General features: G+C 55.7%; 1 protein-coding gene across 4 annotated transcripts; it reads left to right on the forward strand.

Moving 5' to 3' along the window:
- The first annotated feature begins 795 nt into the window (after nucleotides 1–795).
- On the forward strand, nucleotides 796–22,254 carry TPM4 (tropomyosin 4). 4 transcript variants are annotated; one of them, XM_023625363.2, is made up of 9 exons: nucleotides 796–1,255; nucleotides 6,298–6,423; nucleotides 10,593–10,726; nucleotides 13,107–13,224; nucleotides 13,779–13,849; nucleotides 14,758–14,833; nucleotides 16,613–16,675; nucleotides 16,758–16,827; nucleotides 17,845–18,144. In XM_023625363.2, the coding sequence occupies exons 1-9, from the start codon at nucleotides 1,142–1,144 to the stop codon at nucleotides 18,030–18,032; spliced, it is 960 nt and encodes a 319-aa protein (XP_023481131.1). In that variant the 5' UTR covers nucleotides 796–1,141; the 3' UTR covers nucleotides 18,033–18,144. The 4 variants fall into 4 exon arrangements, with proteins under 4 accessions (XP_023481131.1, NP_001421647.1, XP_023481132.1 ...); NM_001434718.1 differs by lacking the exon at nucleotides 17,845–18,144 and adding an exon at nucleotides 20,854–22,254 and having other exon boundaries at nucleotides 1,090–1,255; XM_023625364.2 differs by lacking the exons at nucleotides 796–1,255; nucleotides 6,298–6,423 and adding an exon at nucleotides 6,650–6,912 and having other exon boundaries at nucleotides 17,845–18,138.
- Nucleotides 22,255–23,063: the final 809 nt, after the last annotated feature.

Below are 23,063 nucleotides of genomic sequence, written 5' to 3' on the forward strand. Positions count from 1 at the left end.
TGCATGTGCAAAGGCCTGGAGGTGGGGAAGTGATGGCCCTGCCTGGCAAGCAGCAGGAGGAGCTCTGAGCTCCCATATAGGGAGAGTCGAGGAGGGGTGTGGGCAAGAGTCTTGAGTGAACGCTGAGGAGCCAAGGCTGTCTCTTGTTCCTGCAGGTGTTGGGGAGCCACAGCCAGATTCTGAGCGGAAGGGAGGGCAAGATCTGAGGAGAGCATCAGGGACTGGTCTGGGCCTGCCTTGGCCTCTGAGAGTTTCCAAGAGAAAGACAGCCCAGGTCAGTCCCACCCTGGAAAGCCAGATCCATGGGGGGCAAGGGAGACAATGGACAGAGACAGAGAGAGATAGGGCATAGAGGAGGAGAGAGAGAGAGAGAGAGAGAGGGAGAGGGGACCCTGAAGAGACAGAGAGAGAGAAAGACAGAGAAACAGAGAGAGTCCAAGACAAAAAGACCAAAAGAGACAGGGAGACAGAGACAGATGGAGAGAGACACAGAGACAAAGAGGGATGGAGAGAGATGCAGAGACAAAGAGAGATGGAGAGAGACGCGGAGACAGTCACTGAAAGAGAGACAGAGGGAGAAGATGATGAGACAGAGACCCTCCAGAAAGAGGTGGGAGCAATCCAGGGAGGTCCCTGGGGGGCAGCAGGAGATGGGATGGGGTCCTGACCACAATATCTGGAGGCAGGACATAGAAGGGAGAGGGGAGAACAGGAGTGTCCCCACCCCTTGCACCCCTACTCTGCACCCACCCACAAGCCCTCTCCAGCCCTCCCAACCACAGATGGGGAAAGTGAGGCCAGCCGGCAGGCGGCTGGAGTCCTCCTGGGCCAATGCTCTGCCCGCACACCCACACGGGACCTGTGTCACCAGGTTAAAACGGAAACGGGTCGGGCCTTTTTTTTTTCCTTTGAGAAAATCCTAGGCCCAAATAAGGCCAGGGCTGCAGGAGCCGGTGAGCTGGCCTGGCTCTCCTGCCGAGCGAGTGGCGGCTGGCCCGGCCTGGGCTTGGGCCTCCTCCAAGACTCGCCTGGCAGCAGGGCGGTGCGCCCGCCTGCGAGGCTATAAGGGCCCTCCTCCGCCCTTGCTGCTCACTCGCCACCCACCGCAGGCCCTCCACACCCGTGCCCCCACTGCCCAGCCATGGAGGCCATCAAGAAGAAGATGCAGATGCTGAAGCTGGACAAGGAGAATGCCATCGACCGGGCCGAGCAGGCTGAGTCAGACAGGAAAGCTGCCGAGGAGAAGTGCAAGCAGGTGAGGTGCCGTCTGCTGGGCCACACCAGGCTGCCCAGCACCCTCTCTGAGTTGGTTTCCTGCCCCAGAAGGCGAGGCTCTGGGGCCAAGGGTAAGGGTCTGGGAACCCTTGGAACTTGGAGGTTGGGGCAGAGACAGGAGTGACACTCCGGCAAGAAAGAGTGAGGGGACCATGGCGTTCCCTGGAGGGCTCCCTGGGCTGGGAGAGGGGCAGCCCGACCCACCCCCGCAGGGCACAAGGGAGCAAAGTGGGAGAGAGAGCGAGAGAAAGGGAGGGGTGCCTGTGTGCCAGCTGTGCATGCAAACGTGAGTGAGCGGTGTGTTGGGGTGAGTATCGGTGGGGCGGCGTTAGACAGGGTGGCTGGGGGGACGCTGTGTGTGTGTGAAAGGTGTGTTTGTGCGTGTCGGAGCATTTCTGTGTGTGCATGTGTTGTGTGTCGTGTGTGTGTGTTTCTGCTGGAGAGAGTGTGGAGGGGTGAAGGTGACCATGAGAATGAGAGAGGCATACGTGTGTGGTTATTGGAAAGTGAGTGTGAAAGAGTGTGGAAGTGTTTGTGAGCCTGTGTGTGTGTTGATGGTGGTGTCAGCCTGGGCTTGTGTGTAGGGGGGAGAGGCTGGCTGTGTGTGCTTGTGCAAAAGTTGGCATGACAGTAATGGAATATGTGTGTGCCAGGATGAGTGTGTGTGTGTCGAGGTGACTGTGTTGGCCTGCGTGTGCTTGTCAGGGTGACTGTTTCTGTTGGGGGGGGTGTGTGTACACATGTGTCGAGGCGAAGGTGGCAGTGCGGGGCTGGGGGTGAGTGTGGCTGACCCTGTGCCCGTGTCACGGCACACCCAGGTGTGACTGTGAGCCTGTGAGTCCGCATGGGCGACTGTCCAGGGAGGGTGGCCGAGTGTGCATGCGTGGTGGGGCCCGTGTGGCCACGGCAAGGGCAGCTGGATGAGGGTCTGGGGACCTGGGTGGTTGGAGATTCAGGGGGGACCCTGGCAATCTCAGTGTGTTCCTGCATGTCTGGGGTGCCCCTGCCATGCCCACGAGGAGCCTGGGGGCAGGCAGAGGTGCCCGAAGCAAGCACAGGCCCTGGGCCCAGATCTTTGGGGATGAGATTCCCAGGAGACCCTGGTAACAGGGGGAGATCAGGAGCTAATGGGGGGACCGCGGGCAGAGGCCTGGGCTGGGCAGTCCCAAAGCCATGGCTGGGTCAGAGCGGAAGTCAGCTGTCCAGTCTGGGTGGCCAGGGCAGCGGGCAGGAGGAGAAGAGGGGGTCCGACCCATCCATAGCACCCTGCCCCCACGGGGCTCACTCATGCCCTCGGGGTCAACCGTCAAGCCCTCTGGAGCAACAGGGTCTCAGATAAGCCCCAGGAGCCGCCCAGGACAGTGATGCCAAGTGCCCAGCCCAGATGCCAGGCCGGCTTGGCAGGTAAAAGCACAGGGTATGAGCTCAGACTGGCCCTGCTCGGGGCTCAGGCGCTGGGTGCCCTGAAGCAAACGCATTCACCTCTCTGTGCCTGGGCGGCCACCCGTGTGAGATGGGGAAGTAACAGTGGTGTCTCCCTCGCCATCATGGGAGGACAAGAGGTAGCTGGGCAGGCGGAGCCCTTGCCCTGGCGCCTGGCACAGAGTAAGCACTCAAGAAACATGGGATTATTTCCTGCCCCGCCCTATTTCCCCTTTGGGCCTGCCCATCCCCCAGTGTCCCAGAGCTGTCCTAAGCACCTGTGACACATCGCACAGGCGTGCCACACCCCAGGGCTTCCTGCCAGGAACTCTGCTCCTCCCTCCCCGGGTCCCTCCCTGGCAAACACAGACAGCCATCCTGAGCTGGCCCTGAGCTGCTGGCTGCCATCATTCAGCCCTCACCATGAGGGGTGTAGCCAGGGATTCTGAGAAAAGCAAGTCGATGGCTCTAATTCTCATTAAGGTGTGAGTGACTGATAGAGCATAACCTCCCAAGGCAGACACAAGGTCAAAAGGGAAGGCTCCTCAAAGCCCCCAGCCAGCTGTGTGGCCCAGGAGGCAGGGACAGATTCTCTGGCCTCCACTGGATTTTCATTGTGCTCTTTTTTTCTCCACAAAGGCACCCATTGGGGTGGACTTGGGCAGGAAGCCAGCTGGACTGTGTTCCAGCTTCGTAACTCAGGGCAAGTTGCTGCCCTTCTCTGAACCCTCAGTGCTCTGATCTGAGAAATGGAGGCAAATGATGCCTTTCTGATGGCTGGGCCTGGAACCCAGGGCCCCCGAGGCCCAAAGCAGGAGCCAGATTCCCACGGGGCCGATGGCCTGCCCTGCCTGGGAGCAGAGGCAGGAGGGGGCGAGGGACTCAACTTACCCCGAGTGCCTTACACTCCCAGAGGCCAGGGAGAGGGGTCTCAGGGCCAGCCCAACCCTCGGGGACCCCAAGCAAAGTGCTGATTCCAGGCCCTGTCCGTCCAGCGTGGGAACGGGACCGGGAGCCCAGCCTGCCTGCTTCCCGCCCGCTCCCCTCCCAGGGCAGTGACATCCGCCACAGCTGGCCTTTGACCCCACATCCTGCCTCAGTCCTGCCCAAAGGCCCCATTTACAGGGACTAAGGTGTGCAGGCTGTGACCCACCCAGTCATTTTATAGGCAGGGAAACTGAGGCTCAGAGAAGAAAGTGATTTGTTGGAGACCTCCCAGAGCCAGGGCAAGCCTCCGTCCCCAGCAAGGTGCCACCAGCTGGCACACCCTGCGCTTGGAGCTCAGACAGAGTGAAAGAAACCCGATTTGTGTCAGTCTTAGTTATTTTTCATACCCAGTTCCAACTACTGAAGGGGTGGAGTGTGTCATTGATTCACTCTGCAAACTTGCCCTGAGTTCCACGGCGAGTGTGGAGCCCAGCCCTGTGCTGGACGACGCTGGGGCTCAGAGTGACCTCAGCCCCTCGCCTGACCTGGGCAGCCCCAGGCTGGGGGATGAAGGCTAACATGGAGGGACACTCCCTCCCCCAGGGGTCAGGGCTAGGCCAGAGGAAGGGACAGAGCCTGGGAGGACCCAGGGGGGAGGCGAGGGCTCTGCCCAGGGCAGGAGGCCGCAGGGCGGGGGCACTGGCTCGGTGGAGGGTCAGCAGGAGGAGGGCATGCCAGGCAGTGGGTACAGCACAGCCTCAAGGTCAAGAAACCAGCTCTGGAGTCAGTCAGACAAGGGTTCAAAGCCCCATCTGTATGGCCTCGGGCAAGCCCCTTCCTCATTCGGGGACTCAGTTTACCCTTCTATAACAGGGGGCTTCGTGGCATTTGTACTGTGCCTGGCACCTTCTAAATTCTTCATGGCCCCTGCCCACCTCATCCCAGGCCCCAAATGTTGTCATCCCAGCGTTGCTGTAAAAAAACATCAAAACCCCACCCAGCCTTTCCCCGTGCCTGCACACAGTTGGCACCCAGTGGACGCTGCCCCCACAAAGCAGGAAGGAGCTCAGATGGATGCTGGGTCAGGTTGACCCGTCTTTAAAGAAACCGGCTCACCGTCTCCGTCAAGGCAGAAGTTGGAAAGCAACTGCCAGGGTGCTCAGAGACCACCACGTCAGGGCTTCCATTTTGCAGACAAGGAAACTGAGGTCAGAAAAGGGGACGGGGTCATACAGCTGGGATTTGGAGACAGGCTTCCGGGCTCCTTGCCTGGAGGTCAAGGTCAGGCCCCACAGCCCCTGCCTTAGGCCTGAGCTGCTTCCACGCTCCCCGCCCTCAGCTCAGCAGCTGGAGACGAGAAGCCGTGTGGTGCCAGGAGAGGGGCTCTCTGGAACATTTGCACTTCAAGAATTTGTGCATGCACACACACACACTCACACAGCATCTGGCACATTTGCACATCATCTCAGGCATGTAACTCAGATCAGATTCGGAGCCCGATCTAGAAGCTGCAGGCACAGCAGCTTTTATAGCATATTTTCTTCAGGAAAGAAGAGAAGAGAAGGAAGTCAGGGATGCGGGAAACCAGGCCCGCAGGAGGGCCTGTTCAGAGAAGTGGATTCAAATGCTGTGCTGTGTGACCTGGGGGAAGTCACTCCACCTCTCTGGGCTTCCTGCTGTGAGAGGGAAGCAGGAAGATGAAACAGGGCCCAGTGAGGGCTACCTGTCCAGCCTACGAGCATGGTCAGGACCAGGGGTCAAAGCATCCGAGACAGGAGTCAGATCAAGCCAGCACAAGCTGGACTGAGCACCCCAGCCCAGAGCTCGGAGTTGGAGAGAGCATGAAGCCTGGGGGTGACAGAGAAGTCTCCCTGGCCAACCCTTGCCTGGGGGGTGGAGGGTGATGGAGAGGGAGAGGCGAAGGTGTCTGTGGCTTGTATCTCATAGATCTGAGCGTCTCAAACTGAGGGTGCCGGGAGCGGGGCAAGACTCGAGATGAGCCCGGCTGAAACCGCAGGGAACGCAGGGGACATTTTGATTAAAATGAACACGAGCCAGACCTGCAAGAATTTAAAAGATTTAACCCGAGCCTTCAAGGAAAGTGGTCTTTGAGGGGTAGCTCTCTTCTAGCCAAGCCCCCAAAGTCCAGGAGCAGGGGGAGTCTAAGCCCTTCAGTCCTTCCAGGTATTTTGTGAGACAGTCTGCAAACCACTCTCTTGGGCAATGGGGAGCCATGGCAGATTCTAGGTAGGCGGAGGACAAACATATACTACAGGTTGGGAGTAGGGGATGGTCCAGGCCCAGAGAATGAGAGCCCCTTTCTGTTTAACCCCAGACCACGGGGAGGCTGCACCCCTGAAAGTGGGATGCAAAATTGAACGTGTGTTTCCAGGAAACGTGTGGGGACGTTTTCCCAAAAGCTATAATCGATTCCCCAAGAATACTGGGGGGAGCTCCAAAAAGATAACAACGGCAGCGGGTCCCGGGAAAGGAAAGGTTGTGGAAATCGTATTACCAGGGAGCGAACACTGAGCGGTGCACAGTAGAGTTCTCCCTGTTTTACGGCTGAGGAAACTGAGGCTGAGAAAGACAGAGGACTCTCGTGAGTGTGGGGCACGCCCCTGCGCCGCGCGGACGTGGCCCCCGGCTGACGCGCCCCTCATCTGTCCCCAGGTGGAGGAGGAGCTGTCGCACCTCCAGAAGAAGCTGAAGGGGACGGAGGACGAGCTGGAGCAGCGCTCCGAGGCCCTGCAGGACGCGCAGGAGAGGCTGGAGCAGACGGAGAGGAGAGCCGCCGACGTACGTGCGCAGAGCCGGGCGGGCGGGCGCGCGGGCGAGCGCCCGAGGAAGCGGAGCAGCAGGAAGAAGGGGAGGCGGCGCCTCCCGGCGCTTTCTCCAAATAAGTCTGGGACAGGGGCACTTTCCCGCAGCTGCGACCAGCGGTGCCGACGGCAGGCCCTCCCCCAGCGGTGCTGACGTCGGCGGCCGGGCGGGTGACCTCAGCGCCCCGCCGGCGGCCGGGCCGGGGGCGGGGAGAGGCGGGGCTGGCCGGGCGCAGGCAAAGGCTCGGGCCGGGCGCGGCCGCTGCAGCTCTCGCCGGAGCCGAGCCGAGCCGCGCGCCCGCCGCCGCCGCGTGCGCCCCCGCGCCTCCGCGCCATGGCCGGCCTCAACTCGCTGGAGGCGGTGAAACGCAAGATCCAGGCCCTGCAGCAGCAGGCGGACGAGGCGGAGGACCGCGCGCAGGGCCTGCAGCGGGAGCTGGATGGCGAGCGCGAGCGGCGCGAGAAAGTGAGCCCGCTCCCGGCCCCGCGCCCCCCGCCCGGCCCGGCCCGGCGCGCCCCTCCCTGCCCTCCTTCCCGCGCTCCCCGGCCGCCCGCCCGCCGCTGCCCGCGCCAGGAGCCCGCTTTCGCGCCTCGGGCCCCGCCGCTCCCCGATCGCGGCCCCGCACCCAGCGGGCCGGTCCCGGAGACCCCTTCCTCCGCTGCCATCCTCTCTCCTCGGCCGGGGACGGGGGAGGGGGCGCCGCGTCCGGGTCGGGTGGGGCTGGCCGAGCGGGAAGTGGGGGGATGGGGCCGAGGGGGATGCGCGATCCCGGAGCGGGGAGAGGGGTAGGGGCACGGCGCCGCCCTCCGACTCGGGCCTGGCGCCGGAGTCCCGGGCGGTGGGGATCCGCGACTGGACCCGGGAGCGGGAAGTGAGAGTGGAAACGTTGAGTTTCCATTGTCTGGGGCTGGAGTGACTGTCACGGACCGGGGGCGGGGGTGTCGCACTTTCTCGCCTCTTCCGCCGCTTCCCGGCTCCCGCTGAAACTTTCCCAGCTGTTCCCAGGGGCGCGGCGGCGACGTGTCTGCTCCCGGAGGGGGGCGGAAGTTCAGCCCGGAGCCGAGGCCTTTCCCTCCCCAGCTGCCGCCCGCGGGAACCAGGGCCACGGGACCCCGCCTTCCTCCAGAAGCCCCTTGGAGTGTTAGGGCCGGGCCCGCGACCCTGGGATCGTTTTGTGAGCCTCCGCTGCATGTCGCGGGGCCTGAGGCAGATAATGGGGCTGAATGAGGAGGGGCCCTCACCGCCCTCTCTCCATCCCCTGACTGTCCGTCGGGACGGGACAGATGGGGGCAACCCCTGGGGCTGGGGAGAGATCTGTGTTCTCTTCCCATCTCGTCCCACTTGGTCCTTAACCCCTAGGAGCGTTATGTCCCCATTTGTACAGTAGCGCTGACAATAATGCCGACCTAGGATAGCAGGGAGGGGCCCAGGAGGAAACCTTCCCTGCATAGCATCAGGCACTTACTAGGCGCGCGATTGGTGTTTTTTTCCCTCCCCTCCCTCTGCCCCCAGAAGAGCTGACAGTCTAAAGGGGTGGGAGGCTGATTAGCGTTCCGCGGCTTTTCTGGGCTCTGTTAGGAGAACATGACGTTGAAGCAGCCAGCCAGTGGGGTTGGCTTCAAAATGGAGGTTGAGCAGGGTCTTATAGAATACGTTTTGAGTTTGCTGGGACAAGAGACCTGGGTGTACAGAGACTCAGACCAGAAAATTGGGGGGAGGGTGGAAGCCCAGGGTTCCTGGAGCAGTGGCACTCTGGTTGGGGACCCCGGAGTGGAAAAGATGTCTGGCCAAATGGAATTGCCATGTGTATTGACCGGTCTGGGGAAGCGCCCAGACTGCTCAGCGCTTGCCTGCGTCTGAGCTCTAATCCTGCAAGGGCTGCTCTGGCCTGAGGAGGCCTCAGAACCCCAGTGTACGCCTCCACAGTAGCTGGCTGGCCTCCTTCACACGGAACCGGCATATCCCGCACTCTGATCTCAGCCCAGGCCGTCTCATGGGAGGACAACTCCTTCTTAAAAATGGCCCTCCGCCCGAGCCAAGACCTGGGAGTGGGACAGTCCAGTCGGCAGGAAAGATGTTTTTGGAAAGTGTCGGGCGTCCTTTTAAGAGTTCACTTTTCAAAGCATGCTTCTCTTGGTCAGGAAAGGGAGAAGCCTGAACAAGGGTCCTGGGCAAAGGAATTGAGCCAGAGGGAAAAAACCTTCCTCAGCCTCTGGTAGAGAAAGCCAGGAGCCGGCGTGTGGCCGACTTCTGGGTCTGCCTCCGACAGCTGGTTTCATTTAGATTTTTGTGTGATTAACCGACATCTTCCTGTTCCTTTGCCACATGTATCTAGCAAGCCTCTTTTACCTTATAAGGGAAATCCTTTGTAGAGTGTAGAAGCTTTGATTGCAGGAATGGGTGGAGCCCAAAATGACTAGCAGTGACTAGCAGTTTTTCCTGAAACATACATGTGGATGTATGTGCATGGATGTGTGCCTCTCCGCATTCTTTTGCTTCCAGACAGTTGAAAATGTGCAAAGAGTGTGGTTGTCAGGATTCAGAATTGCCCACATAAGCAGCGGCTCGCTTTTTTTAAAGACCACTCAGGAAGCAGGCACCTCTGTATGATCTTCAAAAGTAATTCCTTGACTGCTGATGCAAATGGGGTTTCTTTTGAGGGGCGACGAACATGTTCTGAAATTAGATACTGGCGTTGGTAGTACAATTTTGTTAATGTACTAAAAACCACCGGAGAAAAAAGTCAATTCCTGTCCCGGTGGCTGAAGAAGTTGAGACTCATGTCGTTGTGAAGAACAAAAGACACCCACTTGTTGGAAGCAGGCCATGGTTTTGAGGGATCCTCCGAATTGGTGTTTCAAAGGAGCTGCCGTCAAAAACGCCTGTGGCAGTTTCCCCTCCGCGTGCGGCCAGGCCTGGGCTGGGAAGGCTTCCCGAGCTCTGACCTCATGGTGCTTCTCCATCTTAGCGGGTCAACTCGGGGACGGGGGAGAGCAGTTTCCCCTTCGTTTGTACGTCTTCCTCACTTCGGGGGGTCTTACCTGTCTTGACAGGAAGAAGCCAGAGTGGCCCCACCCGTGCCTCCCCTTCTCCCCTCAGTTGGGCCCCTTTTTCACCAACTCTCGACATCCCTTCCTAAGCGTGCCGGCCTTGAAGCCCCCGTAGGACGGGGGGCGAGGGGCAGGGCGTGTTCAGAAAGGAAAGAACCCTGGGCTGGGGCTCAAGAGGCCATTTCTCTGGGACACTGAACAAAATTTCCCCTAGCTGGGCCTGTTGGGCTCCCTACCTGTAGAATGGGCGAGACAGGCGAGGAGCAAGTGAGGGGACCGTGGCCGTGAGAGCTGCTCTTTTGTGGGGCTTCCCACCTGCCAGGTGCACGCCACGGCCTTCAGTCACAGTCCTCACAGCCGCGGGAAGAAACCAGGTGCAGGAGAGGCTCGGCGCTGAAGCCTCCTGCCCAAGGCCACGTGGCTACAGACTGGCCAAGTGGGGATTCTGACCCAGCCCTTTGACCTGGGATGCAGTTCTTGCTTTTATGCTCGCCACCACATGACCTTTGTAGGTGAAGGCACCTGGAAAAGCCATTCCCGCTGTTCACACCTCTTCTGTGCCTGTAACCAAGTTTTCTTTCCTTTCTTCTATCCTTTTGTCCCGTCGTGTCTCAGCCAGACCTAGTTAAGGATGGTGCTCCCACTGGGCTGCCCCTCCCTCCACCAGCTGCACGGCCAGCATTTGACTGAGGCTTCCATGTCCTTGCGTTTACCTTGCCATTCAGGCGACTGGGAGCAGAACCTAGTACATGACAGGGTGAGCCGGCTCGCTGGTGGCCTTGCTCTCCAGGAGCCCCACAGAGGCCAGCATTGTGCTCTCACAGCACGCGGTGTACTTGTCTCTTCCATGCTGACCCGAGCGCCCATCCTGTACGGGGACACACACCTTTGTCACTGAGCGGCAGATGTTCCCTGATGTTTTTGGGGAAGATCATATGGAAAATTCACCTTCTCCAGACCAGAGGGTGAATCCCTTACCGCCTTGATTCCCGAGTGGGACGCGTGTTAGCTCAGGGAAGGGCGCCGTGTGACAGGGGCTCCCGCTGCTGGCTGGCGTGTTACTTCTTAACCTGGCTGCCCCTCTGACCTCCCCAGGCCGAAGGGGATGTGGCAGCTCTCAATCGACGCATCCAGCTCGTGGAGGAGGAGTTGGACAGGGCTCAAGAGCGACTGGCCACAGCCCTGCAGAAGCTGGAGGAGGCAGAAAAGGCTGCAGATGAGAGCGAGAGGTAAGGACACGTTGAACCTGGTAACGTTAGTGTTTGCTTCTGGAAAACAGGGATCATCCTGCCCAGAGCTGGGGTGAGTCGCTGGGATCACACGGACGTGCACGTGTGCACATATGTACAGAGGCATGACAGCGCCTCGTAAAGCATCATGCTGTGTGTAGAGGTGTTCGTCATTGTGGTGGTTACGAAGAACTCCCGACAGGCAGACAAAGGCAAAATGGGCAGATGTAAGACGGCAAGTGTGACTGCCACTGGGGATCCGTTGCAGAGCACTGTTTCCCGTGTTCTCTCTGAAAGCCACTGCGCATGTCGTCCATGTTCTCAAGACATCAGCTTCCAGGGTGATGTGAGAAGTGGGCAGATGAAAAGGTGGCATGGGCCCTCTGCACAGATCATTGTTAACAGTGCTGTCAGGCAGGCTTTGGGCTCCTGAATGGTGACAACTCCATGTCAGGAACACACGCAAACCAGCGCTGTTAACGTACTTGCACGCAACAGTGCCCCTGGCCTCCGTGGCGTGAGGTGCCGTGTCCTCCAGGGCGGGCTCGTCCTCTGGCACGCCTTGGCGCAGGCTCTGGAGGACTGAGGGCAGATTGTGCAATTCACAGAAGCAGCCGTCTCTGTGGTTGGTAAATGGGTTCCTTGTGTGGTGATGGTGTGGGCCAGGCCAGTGGCCACTGCGGATCTGCCACACGATACACCAGAATTCTCATTGGACCCATCCGCCAGGGTTTTCTGGTCTAAACTCCTCCAGAGGATTCATTCCTGATTGTACTGTTGTGACCATAAACTAGAGATTCAAAACCAACTGGGGGATCTTGGAGACTGACTTTTCTCGTTGCCCATGTGGGAAATTTCTTCCTGGGCGGGGGAACGGCCTGCGCCAAGGGCACAGACCCTGGTGCAGGCTCTGCTTCAGCCACTTAATAGAGGAAGAGAGTGGCAGCTCAGGGCAGCCACTGGCAAGTGTGAAGGGTCTGGTCACAAGTTGCTCATGGCTGTGCCTGGGGCCTGGATTAGCTGTTGCCCATGTTCACTGTCAGACCAGCCTGGCCGGATGTCTCACTCCCAGGACCTCCCCAGGACAAAGCCAGAGAGCCTGGGAAAGCTTCTCACTTGTTTGTACCATGTCATCTGGGGCCTTTGCTGGCACCCTTGTTGGAGACTGCTGCGTTTTGGTAAAAGGAATTCTATCCTTGGGAGCTGGAGGATCCAGATTCAAGTCCTTCCACTGCCACGTACTGTGTGGCCCTGGGCAAGTCACTTTGCTCTCTCCAGGCCTGCAGAGGGTTTTCTGGGCTTGCTCACATGCTGATCCTGAGGCCGTGTACAGGTGCGAAGGTCATTGTGGACAGTTAGCCGCGCATGGTAGTGACAGGACGAATGAAAGGGTTTATTAGGCAGCAAGAAGTACGTGGTCCTCGGCTCAGGCAGGCACGACACGCCCGGATGCATTACCCTGGGTTGGCCTCTTCTGTGGAAGGGTCTGATCTTACCTAGTCCACTCCAAGCAGTGCAGCCAGAGTGAGCACATCTTGTGCCGGCTGAGTTGTGGGAGACTTCTAGCCGTCCCCAGATCACCGTCCTTTCCAAGCCAGACGTATCCACTTCAGTTCTGGCCCTCCTCACCCCTCACCTTGTTGGTACCTGCCTCGCACCTGGTTTTCCACTGCAGTCCATCCATCATTCTGGTGTCCACTCCCTCCTGCTTTTGAAATCCTCCTGTGGTTCCCTCTTCCCTTGGCATAAACCCTTAGCACGCCCTTCAGGCACACAGCCTGTGGTCCAGCCACCCGGGCCTCCCTGCTGAGTTCTTTCATTCCCCCGGGCTTTCCTGTGCAGCTCTCCCTGAAGAGGAACTTCCCCTCTTCTTGCGGACTCTCTTCTGGACAGCCTTCCATGGCACATGCACACCCCTCCCCCTGCAGCAGAATTCATCCTTCCCACAGCCAGGCTGGCCCAGACCTCTCCTCACCTCGGGTTAACTGTTGGCATACGGGTACGCCTTATTACTAGCTAGTGAGGCGATAGAAAGGGGAGCACAGACTCTGGAGCCAGACCACCAGGGCCTGAGCTGCAGCTCTGCCACTTACTAGCTCCGTAACCTTGAGCAAGTTACTTAGCCTCTCTACGCCCCGCATCCTTCCTCTGTGAAATGGGGTACTGTCCTCACTACTTCATGAAGCAGCTGTAGGGTTGGATGCACTTAGACAGTGACCGGTGCTCAGTGAAGATGAAGGGCATGTGAGCAGCCCACAGCTCCCTCTTTGGAGTCTGGCTCTCAGTAGCTACAGAGAAGCGTTTAGACAAGCAGATGCTTGGAGGTGTAAGACGAGGCGGGAATGTTATTTGGCAGTAACGATGAGGTTGCTCCTTGCAGAGGAATGAAGGTGATAGAAAACCGGGCCATGAAAGATGAGGAGAAGATGGAGATTCAGGAGATGCAGCTCAAAGAGGCCAAGCACATTGCTGAGGAGGCCGACCGCAAGTACGAGGAGGTGAGTGGGGCTGGCAGATGGCGGCAGCAGGAAGAGGGGAGGAAACGGATCTTGATAGGGAGACCCTGGGGCCGCCTAAAGGAAGCTCTTGGTTAGGGCAGCTGTCCTTCTGCGCCCACTTCTTCCTTTCCAGAGACAGCCACTTGCCTAGGAAACACTATCTTCCACAGTGTCACAAAGTCCTGGGGAATTCTGTGACAGTTGTCTAACTTGGGGGGAAACCAACTGATCAAATCACTTTTTGTCCAGCAGCGGGGGGTTTTGGCAAAGTTAGGCTAAAACTGGGAACCGTGGTCCCCCGCGGTGGGCCTTCAGACCCTGAAAGCTCAGTTGCTCTCCTGCCTGCCTTTGTGATCTCATCTCCTCCTTCCCTGCCTGCCTGCCTCACGCCTGGGGCCTGAGGCTTTTCTCCAGGACTGTCTGAGCTGAAGCAGCAGCAGAAAGCCCACCTTGCGGATGGTCTGGGTGTCGTCTTGCTATCTGCATGGGGGAGGGCATCCTGCGAGACGTGGCTGTTAGGGGTCAGTCTCAGTCAGTCCTCTCTCTCTCTGCAGGTAGCTCGTAAGCTGGTCATCCTGGAGGGAGAGCTGGAGAGGGCAGAGGAGCGTGCCGAGGTGTCTGAGCTGTGAGTGCAGAGCAGGGCCGAGCAGAGCCCCGCTCAGCTCCTGGGCTGCAGTGGGAGGGCCTGGCTGGGTTGGGGTTTGACTCTAGCTGGGGCCTCTGGGCAAGTGGATGGGCGTCTGGGACTCACTGTTCAGTCCTTCCCCTTTGCCTCATGGCTGACAAAGAGGGTTGGCAACTGTTTTCCTTGCTGCCCACATGTTGACTCTTCCCACAAAGCTATTGGGAAATAGGAGTGAGGCGGGCGGCAGTAGAGAAGCCTGAAGTCTCATTCTCCCAGAGAGGATGGCTCAGGAGGTGGTGCCTTCTTCACAGAGCGCTGGCCTGTACCAGGCCGGCTGCCCCTGTGGTGTTTCATGCCTTGTTCCTGATGTCATTGCTTGTCGTGATACATTCCTGGGGGAAAGGTGAGACACTTGCCCAGAATCCTGCAAGCTCCAAAACCCCAGAAGCCTCTCCCCTCGGCCTGGGGGGAGGAATGCAGCTCCACGGAGCGCCCCGCCACGCTGAGGGAGGTCTGGTTTTGCAAATCCGTTCCAAGCGCACTTCCTGGAGTGTCCAGTGTAAACTCTGATGGCTGTCCCCCAGCCTCCTGCACTCCATCCCATTCTCACACCTTCCGGAGCCTGCCTCGTCAATCACGGGTTTGACAAGTCCCCGTGGCCTCAGCCTTGGCGGGAGTCCAGGAGTGCTTCACTGACCTTCCACATGCTTCTCCGCCTGCTGCGCCTCTGCCTGGCACGATCGGGTTTTGATAAGTACACAGCGCTAGTCTCAGAGAAAGCCATTAACGTTTTTCCCACATTCCTTCTGGGGGCCCCAGGCAGCGTGGATTCCTCCTCTTGAAAACTTCTTTTAGGAGGATTTGCCATGAGGGAGGATAAGACACAAAAATCCTTTTTCTTTGCACAGAAAATGTGGCGACCTGGAAGAAGAACTCAAGAACGTCACTAACAACCTGAAGTCGCTCGAGGCTGCGTCTGAGAAGGTTGGTGGCTGGCCTCAGGCGCTGGGGGACTTGCCGGACTCTCTTCGCTGCTTCCCCCACGGCCCATGGGAGCGTGCCAGGTGTCAGGGACCTGCCTGTGTTTGCTCACAGCAGCTGGTGCCCGGCAGTGAGGTTTGGTGCCCCCACGGAAAGAGGCATCCCGTGGCTGGATTTCCCTCTTCCGTGGGGTCTCAGCATCATCTCTCATCCCACCTCCAGTGAGGGTGGAGGTGGCCTATGAGATTGGTACCTGGTCAGGCTCCTCTTGGGGAGATCTGAGCATAATCGTATAAATACGGAGCCTCACTCTCAACTGAGTCCCCTGACTCTCAACTGAGTCCCCTGGTTCCTCCAGAAACATCTTCTCAAAGGTTGGGCGGCAGATATCAGGGGTGGAATTGGACTTTTTAGGTTGAAATAGTACTCAAGGCAGTCGCTCCAGGAGAGAACCGCAGGGGAGCAATGTACACACTCGTGCCTGGCCAGCCCCGCTGAATTCCCCGTCCTCATCTCTTCCTCACCCTCCCGCCTCCTGCTACTTTCCCGTGGCATTGAACTTCAGTTTCACAAACATTCCGTGTTCTCCCGTCACCTCTGGTTCTTTGAGCCTGCTGTCCACTCAAGCCGGGAGTGGCCTTCCCTTTTCTCTTTGAGAACCCCCAATTCATCCTTCAGGCCTCTGCTTAAACAGCACTTCTTCTGAGAGGTCTTACCTAGTTCCTCATCTGGGTTAGGTGTTTCTTGGCTTTGTAGCCCCACCTGCTTCTGTTCCTCTGGTGATGGTTGATCATACTTAGCTTAATTAATTAATTGCATGGCTTCCTTGCTAGACTGTAAACTTTAAGGCCAGGGACTGTCTCTGTCTTGGTTAGAGCTGTGTCACTGGTACTAGCGTTGTACGGGCACGTCTTTGACACTGGGGTACTTGATGAAGAAATGCAATCCGTGTGTGCAGGCCACCTGCCGCCCCGGGCCACAGGATAGTGTCAGCAGCGAAAGTACGGCTTCTGCGCTTGTGAGAGCTCCGAGTCTCGTTGAGGGGGAGAGACTGACAAAGTGACAAAGTGTTTTGGGACTTCAACAGAGGGCCTTTGGAAAGGTACAACGAAGGAGTGACGTCTACAAAGGCTGTAAAGCAGGATGATGACCAGGAGCTCAAATCCCAGAGCGCGGTTCCAGTCATGGCTTGGTCACTTCATAGCCCTGCGAGCCTAGACAAATGACTTAACTTCTCTGTGGCTCTTTACTCAACTATAAAATGAGATTAAGGACATCTGGCAACATGTGAGCAATTAACTGAAGTTAGCTTATACGAATCTGAGTTAAGCCTTGAAGGACGCATAGAATTTCTAAGAGGTAGTAATGGGGAAAGGAACGTTCCATGCTGGGGGACTCAGCCATAGTCAAGGGCTGGGGGACTGGAGAGTACACGGAATATGTTGAGGAGGTGGCAAGTGGGGTAGGAACAGATTAGGCACAACTACTGTGAAGGGCCTTGAGCCGAGTGCCTTCCATTCAGTCATCTGCCACGCCTTCATCATACTTTGACCTCAAGTTATCAGCTCAGGCCTTCAGAGCACCACCGTCCCAGAGGGGTGGCCCACAGACTCTGAGTCCCACACACATTTCTGCCTGCAAAGGTCCACGCCTCTCCTTTGGTTCTTAGGCCAGTTCGTAGCGCTTCAAGCACACACTTTCCTCCAGGGAACACGGAGCCTGCATTCTCTTGTGCTCTTTTTTCCTCCTTTTTTTAAAGCAGTGTTTTGGTTTCTCCCATAGTATTCTGAAAAGGAGGATAAATATGAAGAAGAAATTAAACTTCTGTCTGACAAACTGAAAGAGGTGAGTGTGACCCGCCCAGCTAGTCCGGGTTTCTCCTGGGGCTGGTCTTGAAGTGATCACTCGTGATTCCTTTCTTCTCCAGGCTGAGACCCGTGCCGAGTTTGCAGAGAGAACAGTGGCAAAACTGGAAAAGACAATCGATGACCTGGAAGGTACGACATGACCATCTAATTATGTTTGCTCTGCTCCCCCCCCACCCCCACACACGCGACACATCCACAGGCGGTTGGGGGTAGTCTGTGGAGGGGCTGCGTTGGGCCTCGTCCGCCTTAGGAGAGTGAAGTGTGGAGTGATGTCACATCTGCAGGTCTGGAGCACTGGAGCAGGACAGCACAAATCAAACTCAGACTCGGGTTGCCATTTTTCAATAAGTAAAATCTCTCTCCTTAATTAGGTCCACATGTAAGCACAGAGACCCAAATATGGCTGACTTAAAAAAAGTCTTTAGAATTTCCTTCAGTTTGCTCATTTCTGAGAGACGCCTTGCATTTTTTAAATGCCTTGCATTTTTACAGAAGCTTTCTCCCAGAGAGCTCCAAGCTTATCACAGTATGAGAAAACGGAAATACAGAGAGTGTAGAGACCCGAATAAAGACGCCAGTCTGCGAGTCTGGTGCCCACGTATCTCAGAATTTCTTGAAGAGTTCCAAGTTAAAAAAATTCTGTCCTGTGTTCATGAAATAACTTGGAAATTCCAGATCTTGGGGTTCAAACAAAATCTCCCAGGCTGCCCGTTCCACCCAGAAAGGGTGCAAAACTCCTTCCTCAGACCATGTGTCCCAGTGTTTGGTTTGCGAAGTGAGGTTTCCGTATAAGGGAAAATGCCCTGTTCCAAAGTATAACCTTTGGACTGAGTGACATCATCGAAAGTCAGAAATAACTTGGGCTGGGGGGATGGGGGAGCGCTCTGCCTTTCTCGTCACCACTCCTTGAAAGGTTCCTTATGACTAATCCTCTGCAGGGCCTCAGGCCCTGAGAAATCACTCCACAGACGCTTTGTTCTCTCATCTGTTTCCCACAGGACACAACCTTCTCCTAGTTCATGCTTTGTTTTCTCACTGTTTTTTCTTCCTCTCCTTGCTCATCTGTGGCACTCCATTCTGACCCTTGCGTTCTGTCCCCTGTGCCTCTTCTTCTGAACTCTCTCCCTGGGGACCTCCGCCCTCTAGACAAGCTGTACACTCAGGAGCTCAAGTACAAGACCACCAGCCAGGAGCTGGACCATGCTCTCAGTGACATGAGCTCTCTAAGAGGCCGCTGGGTGCCGCCCTCTGTCCTAGCAGTCCTGAAGTCTGCCTTCTCGCTGTGGTGCCTCCACTCCCATGGGCAGTTGGCTGCCTCCTGGTTTGATCTTTGAAACTGTCTTCTGCTGTGTCTGTGACTGGCTGAAACAAAGACGGGCGGTCCTCATCTTCATGCCCTCTCATTTTCATTTTCTCCACGTGCCACTTTAGAGCCGTGGCTGTGATGCCCTTGACCGTGGCCGCAACAGAAAGTGGGTGGTTCAGATGAAGAGCTCATTTCAAAAGGAAAATTATGCCCACATGATTCTTTTCTGACGATGCGAAAACAGAAGCCAGTTTGGCATGAGCTCTTAAACTCGGTGTTAGCGAACTCTATCTGCATGCCAACAGCGGTTTTTCCTTCAATAGAAATTATTTTGAATGGAAGCTCATCCAACCTCTTAAGGAGCTTAATAGAGGCAGCAGAACTTGCAAAAACTGGTTTGTGTCTAAAAGAGGCTACCCTTGACTGGGCATGATCCACAGATTCAAACAGTGGCGGTGGATTTGGGTCTCCTTATTCCTCCTCTCTGCGCTTGTTTTCTCTGTGTTACTGTGCTCTGAGAATGGTGCCTAGGGCTCCCTCTGTCTTCACTGTTGGTGGCACATCTCTCCAGCTCCCAGTGCTGGGAGGAAGTTCACCCGTGAAGCTCACTTCTGTACCCTGCCATTACAAAACGACCACACAAGGAATTAAAGGGCATCCCATTAGCAGGAAAAGGGAGTGGAAACTGCTGGAATGCCAAAGAGAGGAAGTGAAGTGATTCTTTCCTCAGTTCCAAACGGAGTTGCCTGAGATGCTAACATCTGTCTCCCCTCATACCTGAGTTAACTGTAACCAGGAACCCTGCTTTGGCTTAAAAAAGTTGGCCTCTGGGGGTTAAAAGGTCATGCTTACAGTAACTAAAAGCTCATGGATTTTTCCAAAAGAATCCAAATTTCAAACGGTCTATCCATTTCTCCCCTGCGCCCACCCCCCCACCTCAAATTGTCCCAGAAACACTGACATTTTGATGTCCGAGCCACATTTTCCAGACTGCCCCTTGAGCCTGAAAAATGGCATGAAAATCTCCAATTAGCATCATCCATGTTTGGTCACTGTAGCTTGTTATTCCTCGTCCTGTTATTTTTTATTCAGGTAAGAACCCAATTGTTTATATTCATTCCTCCAGAATACATCTCCCCTACTCCCCACACCCTTCCACCCCCCCACTTCTGTTGCTAACTGCCGTCCTCCCTGAACTTTTGCATAAACTACCCTCCTCACACACTGCCATCCGTATGCCCTCGGAAAGATTACAGACTGTAGGGGTGAGTGTTTTTGGTTTGCTCTCTCTGTATTTGTTCCTGGGAGTTTTCCAGACATCTGTAGCCTCCACCCTTTGAATAACTACAGCCCTGCCCATCCAGTCATTCACCTCACTAAGCACCAGGTGGAACTTCATTCAGAGATCGGGGCTTGGAGACCTGCTGCTTCCTGTTGACAGTCTGTGGGCCTGTCACAGTTCTCGAGGGCAATCATCACTTTAAGGGAAAGTTATCTCAGACCTAATAACAAAGTGGATGCCAGGGAATCTAAGTGAGGTGAGGTCAGGATTTGTAGCCGGGCCATCTGGCTTTGGATTCTAGCCCTACCACTTTAGCTGTGCGACCTTGAACAAGCTACTTAGTTTTTCTGCAAAATAAAGGTGATATGTCAGTCATTGCGAGGATTAAATGAGATAACGGAGAAACTGGCTCATGTATAGTAGGCACATAGTCGCTGTGTGTGCATCCAGACTGGACAGGCCCAGGTCACTGTTCTCTCTCTGAAGGAACCCTCCCAGGTCATAGTCGCCTGAGTAGTAAGGGCCTCGTCAAATGAAAGGTTCAGTGGTTGGAGTTGAAAGGCTGCCATCCTGGCTGTCATTTTTCGTTCCTTTCTGAAAAGTTCCAAGCTGATCCTATCACATTTTATGAGGCGTTTTTGCTTTCCTCCAGTATTTTAATGAGTCTTGGCCTAGTCCCTTATCGGCCCTCGCTCATTGCAAACCGGTTCTCTCTCGTGCTCTGTCATGCAGAGCTCTTAATGGCATCTTACTTTTTCTTTTTTTTAAATCTATCTCATCGGCTCAGTCACTTAATAACATACCCATAGTCGCTTAAATTTCAGCCATGTTGCATTTGCCTGAGTTTGATGACATTGCTACAGACACACAGACACAATACCACAATGACGCCTGGAATTTAAACAGCCATTCCCAGAAACTCCAAAGGAAAGATGAGTTACAGGACTGCGTTTTCCTCCCAAAGGCTCGAGGAAGGACTAATTAACTGGCACTAGGAGGAAAATGTATTAAGTAACCCATACCTAGGACTAATATCTTATGTTTGTAGCACTTTGTAAGTTCTAAAGCATTTCTCATTTGTTCCTTATAATAACTTCTATACCACATTGGTATTGTCATCCCCATTTGACAGATGGGGAAACAGACCTAGAAAAGTTAAATGCTTACTTCGGTGGCACACCTGGGGCTTCAATCCAGGTGTTCTGACTCTAGGACCGCCAGATTTATTAGCAAATTAAAATACAGGACAACTAGTTAAATCTGATAGGCAATGAATAATTTTTTGATATATCATGTAATATTTGGAGTATATTTATGCTAAAAACTTCTCATTTATCTGAAATTAAAATTTAACTCAATACCCTGTACTTTATCTTGCGACCCTACCCAGCTCCCAAATTGGGTACTTGATCTCTATTCTGTGGTGTTCTGCTGCACTTAAAATGCAAAGTACCTTCTCTGCTATGACTCTCATTCTGACGGTTTGGAGTTTAGAACGCTTTTCTTTTTTTCCTGTAACAAAGATGCTTATTAATTTATTTTTTCCCCTACTCTTAATCCTCACCAGAAAAACTTGCTCAGGCCAAAGAAGAGAACGTGGGCTTACATCAGACACTGGATCAGACGCTAAACGAACTTAACTGTATATAACCAAAACAGAAGAGTTTTGTTCCAACAGAAACTCGAGAGCTCCATGTCTCTCTCTTCTCTTGTAAGAAGTTTGTTACTGCATCTTCGCTTTGCTGGAAATGTCAAGCAAATTATGAATACATGACCAAATATTTTGTATCAGAGAAGCTTTGAGCACCAGTTAAATCTGATTCCTTCCTTTTTTTCAAATAGCACCAGCTTTTTCAGCTTTACTCCTATCCTTAAGTGGCATTTATTCCTAAGGTAGGCAGGGTATTTCGTATTGAGCATACTCTCTTAAGACTGAGGGCATTTGGTTCCTGGGAGAGCAGACAAGCACAGTTTCAAAGTAGACCCCAATATCTAGTCATGGGTCAATTTAAAAGGCTGATGGATGTAACCTTCCCGGCCACCACAAGTCACACTACAGGAGGCCAAGGACTATCACATTAAAATGGGTGGGGATTTTCCATCCAGAGCAAAGAAAAAAAAAAAGGAACTATTGTGGGAAGTCATAAACCCAAGATAGATTAACCTAATCATGCTGGCTCTTTTCCACACTCCACCGTGCAGAACAAACATCCTCTGAGCAGTCAGCATGAGAATGCTCGGGAAAAAGTCATAATAATTACCCAAATATTTTCTGGACAGATCTTTGATGTTATGCTCTTCTACCTGTTTTACTCTAAAGTTGTTCTGAGGAGCAGATGTGTTACTCAAATAACGACCCACGCTTGTCTGCTCTGACATGAGGCCATCCACTCAGCAGGAAGGAATATGTTGGAATTCAGTCCTCTTCAGAGAAGCCCTATCAGAAAGAGTGGGAGCCATCAATAATTGAGCAAGAGTGTTTTTGTACTAACACATACTGGGCAGAAGTAGAGATAAAAAAGTAATTGGCTAACTTCATCTCCTCCGTACTTAAGGGAATGAAAAATTGAAGATTTTTCATCCTACTCTCTAGGACTTTAGTTCCTTCTTTAGGACCAAGTTAACAAAAGACCAAGACTCTCCTGATTAAACTGGACATGGAGGATTCTGTAGACAGGCTGCCCATTTTGGCGCTGTTACATTTCTGCTTCTCAGGGGCATCCCCGCTGCACCATCCCGCACTGCCCAGCGCGGGCGCTCAAGTTTACACCGCGCCGCTCACTCCCCGCTCCTGCTCCTGCGCCCTCTGCCCCTCGCTCCTATTTATTAAGCGTCACACTACCCAGGAGGTACACTAGCAAGTTGGGAGCTGAATAAAACCCACACTTCTCTAGATTCCTGCAGCTGTATCATATGTAACAGTATCACTTTTTCTACATTTTGGTCAAATAAATTTTTACATAAACTGGCCCGTGTGAGTTTTGGAATGTGGGGGTTCCGCCTCGGGAGAGCGCCGCCAGGAACCGAGCAGGTCCCCGCCCCGCTGTCCCCTCCGTGCCAGAGCCGGCCGCGGGCGGGGGCTGCCCGGGGTCCCCGCGTGTCGCCCGGATGAGGGCGGCCGGGTCAGCGAGAGCACCGCAGGCGCGGCGGCACAAGCGACAGCCCAGACGTCCCCAGCAGCGCGGGCCGGACGACGCTGCAGGCCGCGCGGAGGAAGGGAGGGAGAGAGGGCGGCCTGGAGGAAGAACTCTCGGGGTCCACGTCGGGCGGCGAGGGAGTCGACGAGGCGGGAGCCGTCAGAGCGTCACCCAGCCCGCGCACGCCCGTCGGCACCGCGGCAGCCGACGCCGCTTTCCCCCGACCCCCGGCGGGCGGGCGCCCTGAAACCCTGCCCGCGAGCGCGTTAAACGGGCACGCTGCGGGGCACCCGGCTGGAGCACGACCCGGACGACAGGACGGCGCGGAGTGACCGGATGCGCAGTGGACACTGGAGACCGGACCAGGGGCGGCCAGGGCCTCCTCGGGCGGCGGCACGTGGGGCGCAGGGGCGTCGGGGACAGGCTGCGGGCGCGGCGACCGGCCGGGCCTCGCCAGGGGACCCGGCAGCCGCAGAGCGACGGGGGCCCCACAGGAAGCGTAGGAGCGGCGGGACCCACGGGCCTCCCGCCCGGGGCCGGCGAAGACTACTCGTTCCGGGCGCGGGGGGCAGCCGGTGGCCCGCCCTCCAACTCCGCCCGGCCCAGAGCCCACGCCGCCACAAGCCCGGACCCCCACCTC

Source organism: Equus caballus, chromosome 21, assembly GCF_041296265.1.
Source record: "Equus caballus isolate H_3958 breed thoroughbred chromosome 21, TB-T2T, whole genome shotgun sequence".
Lineage (NCBI taxonomy): Eukaryota > Metazoa > Chordata > Mammalia > Perissodactyla > Equidae > Equus > Equus caballus.

Bases quoted from the DNA above. Each gene is read 5' to 3' on its own strand.
- TPM4 (XM_023625363.2), top strand. From the start codon at position 1,142: ATGGAGGCCATCAAGAAGAAGATGCAGATGCTGAAGCTGGACAAGGAG. The intron at 13,225-13,778 runs GTGAGTGGGGCT...CTCTCTCTGCAG, and splicing joins CCGACCGCAAGTACGAGGAG to GTAGCTCGTAAGCTGGTCAT. The intron at 13,850-14,757 runs GTGAGTGCAGAG...TTCTTTGCACAG, and splicing joins CGTGCCGAGGTGTCTGAGCT to AAAATGTGGCGACCTGGAAG.